Source organism: Symphalangus syndactylus, chromosome 19, assembly GCF_028878055.3.
Source record: "Symphalangus syndactylus isolate Jambi chromosome 19, NHGRI_mSymSyn1-v2.1_pri, whole genome shotgun sequence".
NCBI lineage: Eukaryota > Metazoa > Chordata > Mammalia > Primates > Hylobatidae > Symphalangus > Symphalangus syndactylus.
In genome coordinates, this window is record NC_072434.2 from 74,598,195 (window position 1) to 74,615,506 (window position 17,312).

Genomic DNA, 17,312 nt, shown 5'->3' on the forward strand with positions numbered 1-17,312 from the left:
GCATTCTACTCAAAGAGTTCTCCTTTTGTCCATGTATTTATTATCACTGTGTATACCTAGACTTCTACTTTATTCAGTGTTTATTTTGGTGCATATGTTGTCTTAGATTTAGCCAGTGAGGCCCCTTCAAGCTGGCTCCTATGTCCTTTGAACATTGTGCTCTCTCTCTCCTCTGCTTCTCTCTTTCTCTCTCTCTCTCTCTCGTTCTTTCTGCCCTTCCTTACTTCTAGTACAACAAGATGTTCCAGGCTCATTTAATACCCTCTCAACCCCAGTCCTGGAATCAATAATTTCTCCAGTGAACTCTTACAGTGGAGAATGGTATTTAGAAACCAAGATCTGGGTGCAAGGGGTGCTCATTGCTACTGGGGAATTATTAATCAGGGCACTTTAAGTGGACAGATCTAGGAAATATGTATGTATATTTGTTTAAATATGCATACATATGAGTATAGATATGTGTGTGTGTGTGTGTGTGTGTGTGTGTATGAAATAATGAGTTCATACTGCTATCTCTAATTCCAAATCTACTCCACAGGAATCTTTCTTGCCTTCTTCCATCCCATACTGTATCTCCTTTCTTCTATAGTGAAAATCCTAGCTCCCCAAAACAATGTATTTCCTGATTTGCTCAATTGCATACTATGCATAAAATAATATAATTGCTATACCCATAACACTATGAAAAAAATAAAGGGCTTTAAAATTCTTTCCAGTTCTAGGCTGAGAGCACATAGCTGATGTACTTTGTTTAAAGTTATGAATTTTTTTTTAAGCTTTATATTATTCACTTATAATATAATTGGATTCAGATATTTCTGTTTGGATTCAGTTTTTATTCCTCTCCTCCCAGCTTTCTTGATTTTATTATTTATTTATTTATTTTTAATATAGAGAACACTATCATGTTTCCAAAATTTAAGCCTGGAAAAACAGTATACTCAGAGAAGCATCAATTCTTCTCCTATCCCTTCTACCTTTCCCTCCCACCCCTTCTAGGTAACCAGTTCAATTGTTTTCTGGTTTACCACTATTGTGTATGTGAGTGTGTATGTGTGTTTTGCCAAAATACGCAGATACATGTGTCTTTTCTTTTCTGCACGAGTGTTTTCCAGTGAAAACCAGCAAACCTTCTACACAAGTTCTAAAAGAGCTATAACACTTACATGTATGTTTTCTTCTAGTCCCCTCTTTGTTACAGAAAAAGTAGCAGGTGATACATAACCTATTGCAACTTCCTTTTTTCATTTACCAAATATCCTGGATATTACCCTATATGTGTTCACAGACGTCTTCCTTATTTATTATTTTTTTTTGTAGACTTGCCAACAGGATGTTTTGTCAAGCTTTTGATTTTTTACTGGTTTGATGGGAGGATAAATAGCATGTTTGTAGTTTTAATTTACAACTCTATTACGAGCAAAGTTTAATGTCTTTTCATATGTTTATGGACGTTTTGTAGATCTTTACTATGAATTGTCTGTTTATGCTTTTCCCCATTTTTTACAGGAGATTTGGGGTTTTTCCTTAATGTTTAAGTACTTTATATGTCAGAGATATTACCCTTTTATCTATAATGTTGTGGAGATAATTTCTCCCAACTTGTCATTTGTGGTTTTTTCAAATTGTGATGAAATATGCATCACATAAAATTTACCATCATAACCATTTTAAGTATATAATTCTGTGCCATTAAGTACATTTACCATCCATCTCCAGAATGTTATCATCTTAAACTGAAACTCCGAACTCATAAATAATAATGGGAACTCCTCATTCCTCTCTTCCTCAAGCCCCTGGTGACTGCCATTTTACTTTTTGCCTCTATAATTTTGGTTACTGTAGGAAACTCATATAAGTGAAATCATTAGGTATTTGTCTTTTTGTGTCTCGCTCATTTCATCTAGCATACTGTCCTCAAGGTTCATCCATGTTCTGGTACGTGTTAGAATTTTCTTCTTTTTTAGGGCTGAATAACATTCCATTGTATGGATATACCACGTTTTGTTTGTCCATTTATCTGTTGATGGACATTTGTGTTGTCCCACCCTTTGGCCACTGTAAGTAACACTGCTATGAACGTGGATGTACAAATATCCGTTTGAGTCCCTGCTTTCAATTCCTTTATGTATGCAACCAGAAATGGAATTGCTGGATCATATAGTAGTTCTAAATTTAATTTTTTGAGGAACCACTATACCATTTTCAACAGCAGTGCATAAGGGTTCCAATTTCTCTACATCCTCACCAACACTTGTTATTTATTTATTTATTATTTATTTTAAAAATGTTTTATAGGCTGGGCGCGGTGGCTCACACCAGTAATCCCAGCACTTTGGGAGGGCAAGGCAGGTGGATCATGAGGTCAGGAGTTCGAGACCAGCCTGGCCAATATGGTGAAACCCCATCTCTACTAAAAACACAAAAATTAGCTGGGCATGGTGGCACGTGCCTGTAGGCCCAGCTGCTCAGGAGGCTGAGGCAGGAGAATGGCTTGACCCGAGGAGGTGGAGGTTGCAGTGAGCCAAGATTGTGCCACTGCACTTTAGCCTCGGTGACAGAGCAAGACTCCATCAAAAAAAAAAAAAAGTTTTATATAATAGCTATCCTAATGGATATGAAGTGGTATCTCACTGTGGGTTTTTGTTTTGTTTTTTTTTTCCATAATTAACACTGGAGGTACATTACAGTTTGTCCTCATGAATTCTAGTTGTTCTCATGAGATACATTTTGTCCTTGTAGTTTCGACTTTGTCTTTGAAATGCCCCATCTCACATCTAGCTATTCCTCTGATTCTCAGGTCTAGAAACTACAGTGACTTCAGACCTGCCCCATGTACAATGGAAAGACTTCCACAACCTGTTTTCTTCCACCTCTAACATTGTCTAAAGTTTAATCCCCATCATACATCCCTTATTCCATCAAACTAATAATGATTTTACTTTGCAGATCAAATCCTAATGATATACAATTGATAAGTGTTTAGGAAGGAAGGTTTTGGGCTATAAATTGTCCCTCTTCATCTCATTTAATGCTTTTTGGCCTAATCTACTTTGTTTGATATCAGAATCACAGCACCTGCTTTTTCAGAGTTGGGGTTTCCATTATGCCTACATTTGAAAAGCTTTTATTTTAAAGGGTGAACTGAGCCCACTTATAAATTGTTATGACTGATGTGGGTTGGTCTCAGCTGTGTCACACTGTTTCCTCTTGTAACTACTGCATCACTGTGCTACACTTACTGTGTTTCTTTCATTATTTGGTATGTATTCTTTGCTATTTTTAGAACTTTTGGAGTTTTGGAATAGGGTTTCCAATATTTGGGAATACGTATATTTTGTTTTAGTGATTTTTATTTATATTTTTAATATATTACCCTTAATTCCTATTTTTTGTTTCTAATCTTTTAACATCTGGTCTGTCCGTTTTATATGGTATCCTTTCACTCCTACCTGCTACTGATATTGCAGACAATGATATTATTCTATTTTCCCTTTGCTCTTCCCCTTCTCCTCCAGTTGTCTTTAGTTGCACCTGCTCTAAGTTTATCAGAAAGTATAATGTGTATACACTAGTCTTTCACCTTCTGAATATACAAAATGCTCTCTGTTAGTCACTCTGCTGGCTTCCTCAGCTGTCTCTTGGTTGGAGGAAGCTCATTCTCTAAGATTCCTCACGAAAGGCCCATGTGTGTGATGTTGCATTCAGGTCACATCTGTTTGCCTATAACCTTGACACTCGAGGGCTGGGCATAAAAATCACTGCCTGGTACTTTTTTGTGAGTGTGTCATGGAGTCTCGCTCTGTCACCCAGGCTGGAGTGCAATGGCATGATCTCAGCTCACTGCAACCTCTGCCTCCCAGGTTCAAACGATTCTTCCATCTCAGCCTCTTGAGTAGCTGCGATCACAGGCACCTGCTGGCTAATTTTCATTTTTTTTTTTTTTTTAGCGACGGGGTTTCACCACTTTGGCCAGGCTGGTCTTGAACTCCTGACCTCAGGTGATCCACCCACCCTGGCCTCCCAAAGTGCTGAGATTACAGGCATGAGCCACTATGCCCAGCCTGCCTGGCACTTTTGTTCCTTGTTAATGCTGCTCCACTGTTGCCTGGCTTTGCGTGTTGCTGTTCAGAAGTCTGATGCCAGCATAAATTTTTATCTCTATAAGCAATTTGATCTTTTTTGCCTTTAAAATTTAATCGTTTTACTAAAATATATTTAGGAGTTGACAATTCCAGATCATTTCCCAAGGTACATGGAAGTCACTTTTGACATGTACATTTAAATTTTCCCTTATTCCTGGATTATTTTCTGGGATTATAGTTTTAATATTAATTAGGTTTTATTGTTTATTGTTTAATGTTTGTACTTTAGAGACTCCAGTTAACATGCATTTTGGTCTTTCTTTCCTTGGTTTTATTTTAACCTCTTCTCTCTGAACCTTTTTACTTCTATCTTTGTATTATTTTCAATTTCTTGATTGTTTTCTTGCCATTCTTCAGTATCCTTTTACATATCTTCATTTGAATATATTCTCCCTTGGACACCTTGTAATTATTCTTTGTTTCTGGGATAGTTTTTGTCATTGTTTTCAATTTCCCTCTTGAATTTTCTCAACCCTTGTTGCATTTCTTCCTAATTTTTGTCTAGTCTATCTTTAGTTTTTGAAATTTCTTATTCTAGATGTGTGTGTGTGTGTATGTGTATACAAATACATGACACTTTGTTCAGTTCGATATGTGGTTATTACAATTTTCTTATGCTTCATGGTTTTTATTGTGGGGATTTTAATCAGTGAAAATGTTATGATTTATTTTTTTGTCATCAGAAATGCGATTACTTTTCTGTTTTCTTTTTGCAGAATCTTTATATGCAGTTGATTTGATGTTTTTCTGTTACTAGGCATTTTGAGGCAGGGTTCCCAGTTCAAGAGTGTTCTCTTTTGTCTGTGTACTGAAATGCAGTTTTTAATAGATAATGTTGGTGTTTGGGGAGGGGACTGGTTGTCTTCTCTTTAATTTCTGCAGGATTTGTAATTTTCCCTTCTGACTTTCTTCTTTCCCTTCATTGTCAGGCCTCTGAAGGACATTATCTTTTTTCCGTATTTATCTGACTTTTTCCCAGAAGCAAGGCTCCTTCAAGGCTCTCACCTCTTGTTCCGTTTTCTTTCAAATCTCTTCCCTTGATCAATAAGGCACCTGACCTCTGTTCAGTTTTTAGTTCGTGGTGTTGGACTTTCTATTTATAAAGAGGTGACAACCCTGTACTTCACTTAAGTCCTTGGCAATAGTGGAGGGAGCTCAGTTGGAATTTGATGTCTTTTCTTTCTTCTACTTAAGTAATTTAATGTTCAGTTCATGGCACTCTCTCTAAGTAATGCTGAAGGCTTGTTTGTTTTTGTTTCGTTGAGGATATGGGTAGGGACTTATATCAGGCAGCTGCTATTATCCTCTGACCGAGAAGCTCCTGAAAACATTTAATATGTCAAGTTCTAAGTAAAATTTCTTTCTTAGGAACACTGGAAGCTTTGCGTGTTACAAGGGCATCACCAAGGTTACATAGATTATGTTACAAGACAGATCGTTTTCTTGTATCGTTAAAGATGCTTAATGTGCTTTTTAAAGAAAGCAACGAATGAGAAAGAAAAGATTTTAAACAATATATTATTGCTTTCCTTCTTCCTCATTTTGTGTTTATTGAAAAGAACAACTCTACCATTGATAGCTCTGTCACCCACAGAAAAATGTTCTTTTAAAAATTACCTTTTCAGTTCCTACCTCAAAACCTCCACATCTGCCTATATAGATAAAATCGATACCAGCGGGTCAGGAATGTTTTGCTGCAAGATTAGTGAGAAAACTGCAGCAAGCAGCAGCAAAGTCGGGTTCAAGCGGCGGTTTGCACCAAAAACTCAGGTCAGTTGGCCAATAAGAGCAAGCCCGTTAAGGGTCTGAGGTGGCCCCAAAGACCAAGGCTGAAGAGGTGACAGTCTGGGCAGGAAGGGCCGAGGCCACTACCGCCCCCGTAACCGAGAGGCCCCGTGTGCATGAGCAAGGCTCTGTGCCCACGTGTGCGCGCGCTCCAGTCGCGTCCCGGGGCAGCCACCTGTCACTCACGGGGGAGGGGGCGGCCGGCGGGGGGAGCACGCTGAGGGGGCGGGCGGCCGGGGGCGGGGCGGCGCCCAGGCCCTCACTGCGGAGCCCGGCGTGCTGCAGCCATGGAGACGAGGCAGTCCCCTCCCGCGGCCCGCGCCCCGGCCCCCGCAGCCGCCGCCGATTGGTCGCCCTTTGCTCTCTGACCCCCCTCGCCGCCTCCGAGGCCGCTGCTTCCTGCTCGGGCGCCGCGCGGCGCCGCCGGCCCGGGGCGGAGCTCGGGCGCCGAGTGCGCGCCGCCGCCGAGCAGTAGCACCGCGCGGGAGGAGGAGCCGCCGCCGCGCCCTTCCCCTTCCTCCGCTCCTCCCCCGGCCCCCACCGCGCCCGCGGCCGGCCCAGGCAGCACTCGCGAGCAGCAGCGGCCCCGCTGGCGGCCGAGTTGGGAGAATGCGGCGGCGCTCGCGGATGCTGCTCTGCTTCGCCTTCCTGTGGGTGCTGGGCATCGCCTACTACATGTACTCGGGGGGCGGCTCTGCGCTGGCCGGGGGCGCGGGCGGCGGCGCCAGCAGGAAGGTGAGTGGAGCGCCCTGCCGCGGCCGGGCTCCTGCGCCCACCCCCCCCAACCCTGCGCCCCTGTCCCCTGCCCGCGCCGCGCCGCCCCTGCGCTCCTCCGCCCGGACCTCTGCTCGCGCCGTCCGTCCCCGTCCCGGGCCTCAGCGCCGAGTGCCCAGGGCAGGGGTGCACCCGGCCCCTCTGCTCACGCCGGGCTCCCAGAGGGCGGCCCCCGCAGCCTTTCTCACCCCTCTGCCCCCTCTCGTGGACGTCGCCCCTCTCTCGGCTCGTCGTAATTCGAGTCTTGTGCGGCCGCCGGGAGCCCCATCCCCTGCGGTTGGAAGTTTAGGGATGGGGGTGTTGGGAAACACAAAGGGGGTGGGGAGGAGAGGAGAGAGAGGCGACCGCCTTTCCAAAGCGTCATGTACAGCAGGAGAGAGGAGTCCAAGTTTCTTTTCAGCCCTTTGATACCAGCGGCTGTAAATCCTCGTCCCTTTCCCCCTGTCACTCCGCGGGGCGTGGGTTCCGTGTTTCTGCCACCTTCTTTGCCCTTTACCTTTGGGGGGCAGGGGCGGCCACTCCCGTTCCAAGTAAAGCCCCAGGGCCCGTGCGAGCCAGGGACCAGTGCGCCCCTGCGCCTGGAGCGAGGCTAGTGCCGGCCGTCCCCTTGCGGCCCCAGCGTTACCCTCTGCCCAACCCGGCCCCTGGCCCTCCCGCACGAGCCGGACGTGGCCTCCTGCCCTTGCATTTTCCATCCCCACTCCCCGCTTCAGGGAGAATCCCTCTTCTGTGGATGTGTTTTTAACATGCTCCAGGGGCCGAGTGATCCGGCTGTGGGGACCGTGTGAGCCGCTCTGCGGTTCCGCGTCCTCGTCCCGCCGCACGTATGGCCGGGCCCTGGGCATTCGGAAGGATGGTGAGCGCCGAGAGGAGCCGGGACAGCGCGGTCCTGCGGCCGTGCGCCGGCCGGGAGAGCAGGGCGTCGGGCTGTGGGCTGGAGCATGCCGGCAGGGGACGTTTGTAGTGTTTTACTGGCTCCTCGGCTTTGAAAGCAGCGTTATCTTTTCCGAATTCCTGTAACTCTCGTTATTGTGACATTTAGTGTCACCCCAAACCCAGGAAATTCTGAGTTAATGGAGATGGACTACGGGTGGTTGGGTTGGAACAAGAGAGTGGTATCCTGAAACAAGCCAGAGGGAACTAACTAGATGAACAGACTTCAGTTCTGAAGTCAGACCCCTAGATGTCCACGCCGGGGTTTGGCTGCTTCAGAGGTTTTTTTCTTTGCTTCATTCATTCATTCATAGCCGAAGATGTTAGGTGGAATGGGTGCCTTATTTGGTTTCTGGTAAATTACATGGATTTGTTTTATCTAGGAGGGCAGAAATAAAGCCGTCTTACCACGTGCTGAATCGGCCTAGCTTCTGAGCTGACATTGTACTCTTAGCGCTGTTTTTGTAAAAAATAGTATAGGTAGTATATGTACGTGAAGACTTGGTTTATTCTTGAACAGCAAAGATCATGCAGCCAGCAAAAGCCGTGCAGTCCATTCAGAGATATAATCGTGTCAAACTGGAATGTTTTTTAAAACTTTTGCTTCCCGGTAAACTGTGCCTTGGCCACTCTGCATAGCCTGGTGTGCTGGTGAGACCTGGCAAAGCTTTCTGCCTTTCATGCAAAGAAAACCAAACACATAAGCCACCCTTGGCGTTTCTCTTTCCTTAGTCTGCCACTTTCATTAGTACACGTGATTAGAAAGAGCAAGCGTGCTTGTTCGCCTCCCGGAGGCTGATTCCTCACTCTGGTGGGCTTCAGTTCCTGGATGGTGTGAGGGGTCTTCCATGCAGAAGTCTTCAGACACTCCTGAAGTGTGTGATTCTTAGTTTTTTTTTTTTTTTTTTTTTTTTTTTTTTTTTTTTTTTTTTTTTAAGAATTCCTGGTGGTAATATAGAAAGGCACGGAGACCAGGTAGAAAAAGTGGGGGAAATGAACAATTACACATGGATTGGTGATTTGGGATTCTATTCTTTCTGTCAACGAACCATAACATTTAATCCCAGCCCTTAGAATGCTTTAGTGATTTGTTGGTTGAGGAAGAGGTGTGTAAATGCAATAGCTTTTGAAATCGCAGTGGAAGACTCATTAACTTTGTGTGGTGGACCCTGGGTTAAAGAGAAGCCTTAAGATGGTTTCCGAAGAGGGTAAATAGAGCCCTGTTGTCACGAATGCCTGATCTATAGGAAAATCGTGTAGTCTTCTTTCTTCCCCAATTGTTTCCATGGATTTAGACACTAGAAGTGTCTCTAAATTTAGTTCATTCTCATACCAAAAAACAAAAAACAAAAAACAAAACGTGGTTTGTTTGGCTTGTAAAGTATGGACATAAAAAAAGATAGCGGGCCATGCACAGAAAGGCAGAATTTAAAAGCTAGCTATAATTTTTTAGAGATAAGTGGACCTATATTTTTTCTCTTGCCTCATACTGTTCAAGTCAGGGCTTTCATTCCATATTTAGCCAGTTTCTGCACATCCTGACGTTTTTCATAGGGTACTAGGCTGCAGTATTGGGCTTTAGGGATCGTCTGAGGGGAGTCCAACTAGGATTTCTCCTGCTTCAGCAGCCCAGCCCAGGCTTGTCATTGTGTGCCCTGCCTGTTAAGTAACTCATCACAGAACTGTTATTCTCCACTTGGCAAAACCCAGAGAGCCAGCTCACCTCAGATTGCAGGTTTAGTAAACTAAGCAGGAGGGAGTGCTGAAGACCAATCTCAGGCACTGCCACACAACTCAGGACTCAACACCCAGGCTCAAGACATGTATGTTAAAACAGTTTATGCAAAATATTGTTTAAAATCGCATTTCATTTACATTTGTGTCCATACCCCTTCCCCCCATGTTTTGCTCTTTCCTCCGAAATTGATGATTTGCACTTCAAGGGTGCCTTTCTTTTGAGCTTCTTAAATGCTTTAAAATTTTAATCATGTTAAGTCTCCCCTGGGCTTTGGTATGTTGGCAGTGGATGGAGCCGCAGAATAGAGGAAGGGATTTCTCTGGAAGTGAAGCTGCCTGTGGGTGAAGTGTGGCTGTTTAGGGTGGAAAGGGAAGGCTTTTCTCTCTGCTGTAAGAGTGTGTGGAGCCTGAGACCCCTTGCCTGTGTGCCTGCGTGCTGGGAGGTAAGGGACAGTGTTAGTTGAGGGACATGATCCGCAGCCCTGGGAGCCTGTCCACTTTGCACAGTAGCATCACCCTTATTCCCTGAGCTGGCACGAGTCCTATATCTCTTACCCGAGAGTCCAAGGGTGGGGGACTTTGGGTGGGATCGTCTAGGAGTCATGGGGGGAGGCGGGCAGGTTACTTCTTGGAACAGTGAAGGACCTTGCCGGGCTAGACCATGGTACACATGGAGGGGAACGTTAGGGTGTAAAGTTGGAGAAATTCAGAACTAAATGGTAATGGGCTTCAAATGCCAAGCGGACTTGTTTGTTCTTAATTTGGGAACTGGTAATGTTTTTGAGCTAGTAGTAGACATTCAAATAAAGGGACATGGCACAAATCCACTTATTGGCGTTGAGTGAGACCTAGCTGTTTACCTCTTTGTGCTTAGTGACCTTCACTGATGCATTGAACCTCTCTGACCCTCAGTTTCCTCCTCTTTGCAGTGGGAATAATCATTCTTACCTCATGGCCTTGTTCGGAGAATTAAATACTGTTAGTGGGTGCTGAATAACTGCTATCTCTAAAAGAGGAAATTGAAAAAATAAAAGCCTAAATATCCGCTTGAAAGTCTAGTGAACCAGGAATCTTAAGTTCACGATATTCCTGATATACTTCTTGATTTCTGGAAAATAGTTGTCTTTCTTTTTTTTTTATCCCTCACCCCCACCTCTGAGATTGATCTGACTGGTTGGTTTGGGGTTTGGGCTATGAATCTTAAATGCTGTTAGAGATGGACTTTTTGGGAAGTTGTCCAGACACCATGCCAACTCTCTTGTACCCAATTGTGGTGTCAGAATGGGGATCTCAGTAGTGGGCAGCCATCAGGGATGTGGGTGGAGGGCGCAGCTTGCCTTGGTGGTTAGGCAGTTGGAGTGTACACCAGTGGGTGGACGTGTCCCTGAGCGAGGGGTTCCTGTGGTGGGATCCCAGGTTCTGAGCTCCACTGCTGTCCCTCTGTAGCCCTGCCCCTCTTGTTAGAAGGGCAGGTCGCTGTGATCCCTGGAAGCATGCATGACTTGAGGTCGAGCATGGGGCCCTCACGTGGTTTAATGGGTGCCAAAAATCTGTGAGCGTCTTGGTGGATGCGGAGGGGAACACCCATATCACTCCTTGCCACCTATCATCAGTTTGGAGTTTAAAGAAAGTCCACTTGAAATGAGAGTTTGAAGTTGACGTAGGGAGGACAGTAGCAGGGAAAACCACTGTATAGCCAGATAATCCGACAGTGGCACTGTGACATAAACTTCTCTTTAAAGAAAATAAAGTTTCCCAATTCTGGAGTGAAGTTGTGGCTGCCTCTGGGTCTGCAAACATAATGGAAACAGATTGTGTGACTGCTGAACAGTGCAAAAGTAACCAGCTCTTCCCTAGACCCTTGAGCAAAAATGAAAAAGCAGCTGCTTTACCCAGCACTGAGTGGGGTCAGCTTGCCCAGGCTCTGTTGGACCTTGGAGTAGGGGATACCTGGGAGACTGGTGAAGGTTTTATGAGTCTTCAGGCCCGCTGTCAGTTTCCCCACCCTAGCTCCTGTTTGGATGAGTGATGGGTGAGTGGTTGGTCTCCTGTTTGGAACAGAGGAAGAGGCGGTCAGAAAAATGATGGGAGAGGGGGTGGGGGAGATTGGGTCAGGGAAGTCATAATTTCTTCTTGCTACTGCTCATGTTTCTCAGGGCTTTGGGGAGAGGGAAGTCAGTTTGGGAAGATAACTGATTTTAGTGTCAAAGCAGGCAAGGCCACTGTCCTGCCTAACTTCTAGCAAGTCCACAGGCAGTGGGCTTAGTGACAGGAGGTGTGGTGGGGCGGGGGTCGGGGGGCGGGCGGGACAGTGAGGCTGCCTGGGACAGAGACACAGGTGTAAGCAGGAGTCGACTGTGAGACTCTGGCTGAGATCCCAGGAAGGGAAGCTAGATATTCCTGGGAAGAGCCTGTGAAGTCTCCTGGAGCACCCAGCAGAATTCACGTGATGAGAAAACACACAAACCTGGCCAAGTCTACGCTCCCTGTTGGTTTTTGTGCTTTTGCCCTTGTGAAGCCTCTTGTGGAAGCTCTGCATGGGTGATGCTGAGCCATACAAGTTAGTGGATATCCAGATGGAAACACACTGGCTTAGCCATGCCACTCACATGTAACAGTGAGGCACTTTCATGCTGGTTGTTAAATATGCTCTGCCTTGAGACCCCCCGAGTGCCCTCCAGTTCATAGCTGCCCTGGTCTTTCCTTGGGATCTCTTTCCCATGTTCAGCAATAAAAGGGTTGAATCCTGCCACTTGAGGGGCCTCTTGGACCCACTTCTATGCCTGTGCCATAGTGAACGTGCTGATTGTCACCCCTGCAGATGTGCCGCTTGGATAGAAGGAGGCCTAGCCCCACTTCCATCATGGGAACAATCCCCTTTCCCTCTGAGTCTTTGATTCACTGTTACTGTTGAGAGTCCTGGTTCCACCATTGTAATCTTGTGGCCTTGCCTCTAGACTGCCTTATGGGTGAGGTGTTTTTAAGGAGGAGTGATGTCTTGGTACTTCCATATGCAAACCTTCCTGAATGGGTCTGGGATAGGCTGGGCCTGGCAGGGAGCTCTCCTCTGTGGAGAATTACATTGAATTCATTGATGTGTGCTCACCAGTGATCACTCCTGTCCTTAGAGTGGAACTTGACCTTGTTGTCTTAACAGTGTGAAGATTCCTTCACCTTGGCCCTGTGCTTGATCTTCATGATGAACCCAGTATGGAGTTGGCAGGAAAGCTGTCTTCAGATTACCTGCCCAGCCCAGAAAGCCTCTCCCACCTTTCTCTATTGTAAACCATGGAAATAAAAGGGGCTCAAGACACTAATCCATCTTCCCTGATGGGCCCCCACCTTTCTAGGGTTCCCTGCTCTAAGCAGGTGGCACTGTGCTCCTGCTTGGCTCTTGCCTCTTGCCGCACAGGGTGAAACACTGGCATTTTTTGCACTTAGTCATGTCTACTAGTATGGGCCCCAGAAGCATGGGATGTTTTATATGGATTAGGTTTCTTAGCATGCTGAAATGTAGATGACAGTGATTCATCAGGGCCGGATTTGGAGATAAACAAAAACTGTCACATAGAGTCTCACTCATAGGCTTACATTTAAAAAGCTTTCCCAGGCTATGGGAGTTATATGAGCCCCTTGTCTCACTGAGGCCGGCCGTCACAAAGAAGCAGTTAAGGGCTGGCTGCCTGGGGGCTGGGAAATGGGCCGATCACTCATGGCTCAGCCTGCCCTTGCTGGCTGCTCGCCCTGGTCAACTGTTCCTTCTGCCCCAGCCTTCCAGAAGCTCCCCATGGAACAGAGAGTCTCTCCTAGGCCACTTTGCTGAAAACCTGAGCCTGCCTATGGCTGGCAATTTCCTGTCCCTAACTCTTAGAGAAGAGGAATGGCCAGGAGGGTTGGGGGTAGAGTTACTGAATTTCCAGAGTTCAGGTCAGGACATGCATTTGGGCAGGGACAAGGGTACTTTCGGGACCGTGGTTGCTCTGGTTCAGTTTCTCAACTCTGGCACCATTGACATTTTTGGCCGGATTTTTTTTTTTTTAAGACAATTGTGCTCTGTCACCCAGGTTAGAGCTCAGTGGTACAACCAGAGCTAACTGTAGCCTCAGACTCCTGGGCTCAGGTGATCCTTTCACCTCACCCTACTGAGTAGCTAGGACTATAGGCGTGTGTCACCACACCAGGCTAATTTTTAAATTTTTTGTAGGGACAGGGTTTCACTATGTTGCCCAGGCTGAACTCCTGGGCTCAAGCGGTCCTCCTGCCTTGGCCTCCCAAAGCACTGGGATTCCAGGTGTGAGCGACTGCACTGGGCTGGATCATTCCTTGTTGTGCAAGGCTGTCCTCTGCATTGTATGATGTGTAGCAGCTTCCCCAGCCTCTCCCCACTAGATGCCAGTAGTTCTCCCACCCCTGATCCTGCCAAGTTGTAACAACCAAAAATGTGCAGACATTGCCAAGTGTCCTGGTGAGGGTGGGAGGTGGGCAGAATTGCCCTTGGTAGAGAACCGCTGCCTTAGTCCGTTAATTTTGATTTCATTCCTTCTGTCTGAGATTTTATGGTTAGACCTTCTTGGAATGGGACTGCCTTTCTGTGTGGTCTGGGGTGGACCCCTGTGGGGAGGACTAATATATTAATACGTTTTAATTTTCAAAATTTAATAAACACTTTCGTAGCACCCACTGTGCATAGAAATAAAAGGGCTGCTTTTCATCTCAGCCCTTTTATTTCTTCTAGTGTACTGATGAAACTGAAGCACAGAAAGGTTAAGTGACTTTCCCAAGGTCACAGAGCTCACAGGTGGCAGACCCAGGGTTGTCTGGTGGAAGAGATCTCCTCAGGGCCTCTGGAGGCAGTGGGGTTTTTCTGCAACTCCTGGCCGAGGGTTTCTGGCAGCCAGCAGTGAACCTGGCTTGCTTCTGCTCCCTGGGCCTCCCATGCCCCTTCCTTGCATTGGCAGTGCCCTCATACTGCGGCCTCGTTTGGAACGTTCCTGGAAGGCATCTTGGAGCAGATGCACACTCGGTAATGCTTTGATAGTAGAGCTGGTCTGTTTTGCTTTTTTTTTTTTTTTTTTTTGGGACAAAGTCTCACTCTGTCTCCCAGGCTGGAGTGCGGTGGCATGATCTCAGCTCACTGCAACCTCCACCTCCCAGGTTCAAGCGATTCTTGTGCCTCAGCCTCCTGAGTAGCTAGGATTACAGGCACCTACCACCTTGTCCGGCTAATTTTTGTATTTTTAATAGAAACAGGGTTTCACCATGTTGGCCAGGCTGGTCTCAACTCCTGACCTCAGGTGATCCACCCACCTCGGCCTCCCAAAGTGCTGGGATTACAGGCATGAGCCACCGTGCCCAGCTGCTCATTTCTTCATTTTTACCTTTTGCTCCGTGGAATTTGTGTTCCTATCCTCCAGGCCTCTGCCTGATCTGAGGGCTGCGATCCTCAGCTGCCCCTCCAGAAGGAGCAGAGATGAAAACTTGCTCTGGTTCTTTTCATTCATTCTTTCAGTGAGTATCTCTTGAGACCCTCCTATGTGCCAGGCACTGCTTGAGTGTTTGGGAGTACACCAGTGGTTGTAACAGACACGAAATCCTTGTGGTCTTGGAGCTTTCATTCTAGTGGGGGGCTGCGGGGAGCCAGACAGTAGACATAAAGTCAGTTATATAGTGTGCAGAAAGGTGCTATGTGCTGTTGAAAAAAATAGAGCGGTGTATGGGGATTAGGGATCAGGGTGGAAGGATAGTTGCAGTATTAAAGTGGTGATCACGTAGGCTCATGGGGAAGGCAGGCTTGCAGCTGAGACTCAGAGGGAGCCATTGTGGTTCCCTCTGCTTCAGAGGCAGCCGCTGGTTTCAGCTTTGTCCAGCCTCTTTTTTGGTGATCTCTCTACTCCTTGGTTTCTTTTGTTAAATAAATGAGCCAGTTTTCTTTCCCGAAGGATATTGCCTTTGGTTGGCTAGTGGTGGAGTTTCCCTCCATGCTGTGGACATCTTGGTCACCTGTTCTTGTTCTGGTCTCCTCGATGAGGCATGAATGCATCCCGGTTAAAAGGTTGTGTGTACTCTCATAATCGCTTCCCTTACTACAGACCTGCAGCTGTTCGAGGCAGTTTAATTTAAGCTGCTCGAGCAGTTTAATTTGCTGATCAGCTTCGTAGAATATGCTTGTGGAACAATCTCATTTCTTGATTCCTGAGCTGACTTCTGTGAAGCGCCGAGTCGGATCGGGTAAGTCATTCATTGTTAGGTGCACCATTGAAGAACACTACACATTCTTTTTTTTTTTTTTTTTTTCTATTTCTGTATGTATTTATTTATTTATTTATTTATTTATTTTTTTAATTATACTTTAGGGTTTTAGGGTACATGTGCACAATGTGCAGCTTTGTTACATATGTATCCATGTGCCATGTTGATTTCCTGCACCCATTAACTCGTCATTTAGCATTAGGTGTATCTCCTAATGCTGTCCCTTCCCCCTCTCCCCACCCCACAACAGTCCCCGGAGCGTGATGTTCCCCTTCCTGTGTCCATGAGTTCTCATTGTTCAATTCCCACCTATGAGTGAGAACATGCGGTGTTTGGTTTTTTGTCCTTGCGATAGTTTACTGAGAATGATGTTTTCCAGTTTCATCCATGTCCCTACAAAGGACACGAACTCATCATTTTTTATGGCTGCATAGTATTCCATGGTGTATATGTGCCACATTTTCTTAATCCAGTCTATCGTTGTTGGACATTTGGGTTGGTTCCAACTCTTTGCTATTGTGAATAGTGCCGCAATAAACATACGTGTGCATGTGTCTTTATAGCAGCATGATTTATAGTCCTTTGGGTATATACCCAGTAATGGGATGGCTGGGTCAAATGGTATTTCTAGTTCTAGATCCCTGAGGAATCGCCACACTGACTTCCACAATGGTTGAACTAGTTTACAGTCCCACCAACAGTGTAAAAGGAAGAACACTACACATTCTTAAAGTGCTTTCTGCACATATTGCTGTTTAATGAGAAATCCCCCTGTGTCCCTGTGCACTTTTTCCAGCACAGGATTTCCACTGTGATGTGATCTTTGGGAGTTGCTGGGGGTGGGAGTGGGGGTTGTTGATTCATATTTGCAGGAAACCAGAGATCAGATGCCTGCCTGATACCCAGGCTTTGGAGAGGGGGGTTATTCTTGGCAATATGGGTAACACTGAGCTTCTGTGATTGATAGTATTGTACTTGGGGACAGTAAAATGGAGATGTGATTTCATGGCCAATCTCAGGGAGGCGGAACTGTGGGAAATTGTAGCTGGTCCTGGTTCTCAAGGTGAGGGCATGCAGGTGCTTTTCATAGAGGCCATTCTCATTTATGAAGGGTCATTAGATATTTTATCGGATTGGTAGGTACCAATCCTATAAAACCATTGGGATGGTTACGCACCGTGCGTCCAGTGTACTTCTGGATAAAACAACTGGAGCATTTACATGGCGGCAAAAAGAACAGGTAATTTAAGAGGCCTTCACATTCAAGAGTGGCCATCAAGGTTTCTTCCTCTCTGCGTCAGAGACCAGCCCAGGGAGTGAACTCTTTTCTTCTTGACAGGGTGCTGCCCTAGAAAAATGACGCACTTCAAATGAAGGGTCTTTCTTAGCTAAATTGCCCTGTGAGAGCTTGAGGAGCCGGTGCAAATTAAAGGCCTGTGTTTTGGAGATGCCCATAAATTAAGTACTCTGTTATCAGGATTTGGGTAAGTGTAGATGACTGTTGGATAGGGGCATTTGTATGGCTGTCCTGGATGATGACAGGGTTGGCCCAGTGTGGGATGCCTCCCAGTCTCATTGTTTCCTCCTTGCTGCCTCTAGGGCTTTCCCCTTGACCTGGATGTTGAGCCTTTGCTCTGTGACCTTCGAAAGGCCTGCCCTGCCGCACTCTCCTTCCCCTCCTGCCCATGT

At 46.1% G+C, this 17,312-nt stretch overlaps 1 protein-coding gene and 1 non-coding gene across 2 annotated transcripts in view; one reads left to right on the forward strand and one right to left on the reverse strand.

Annotated features, from left to right (window-relative positions):
* Positions 1-1,102: 1,102 nt before the first annotated feature.
* Positions 1,103-1,164, reverse strand: LOC129459066 (U7 small nuclear RNA). The gene has a single exon (XR_008649878.1). It is a non-coding gene; the product is annotated as a U7 small nuclear RNA (small nuclear RNA).
* A 5,007-nt stretch (positions 1,165-6,171) lies between these two features.
* Positions 6,172-17,312, forward strand: part of GALNT2 (polypeptide N-acetylgalactosaminyltransferase 2) — a 216,174-nt gene continuing 205,033 nt past the window's right edge. Inside the window, exon 1 of the mRNA XM_055234905.2 lies at positions 6,172-6,665. Within this exon, the coding sequence (XP_055090880.1) occupies positions 6,540-6,665 (126 nt within the window). The 5' untranslated portion in view covers positions 6,172-6,539. The remainder of the gene's footprint in view (positions 6,666-17,312) is intronic.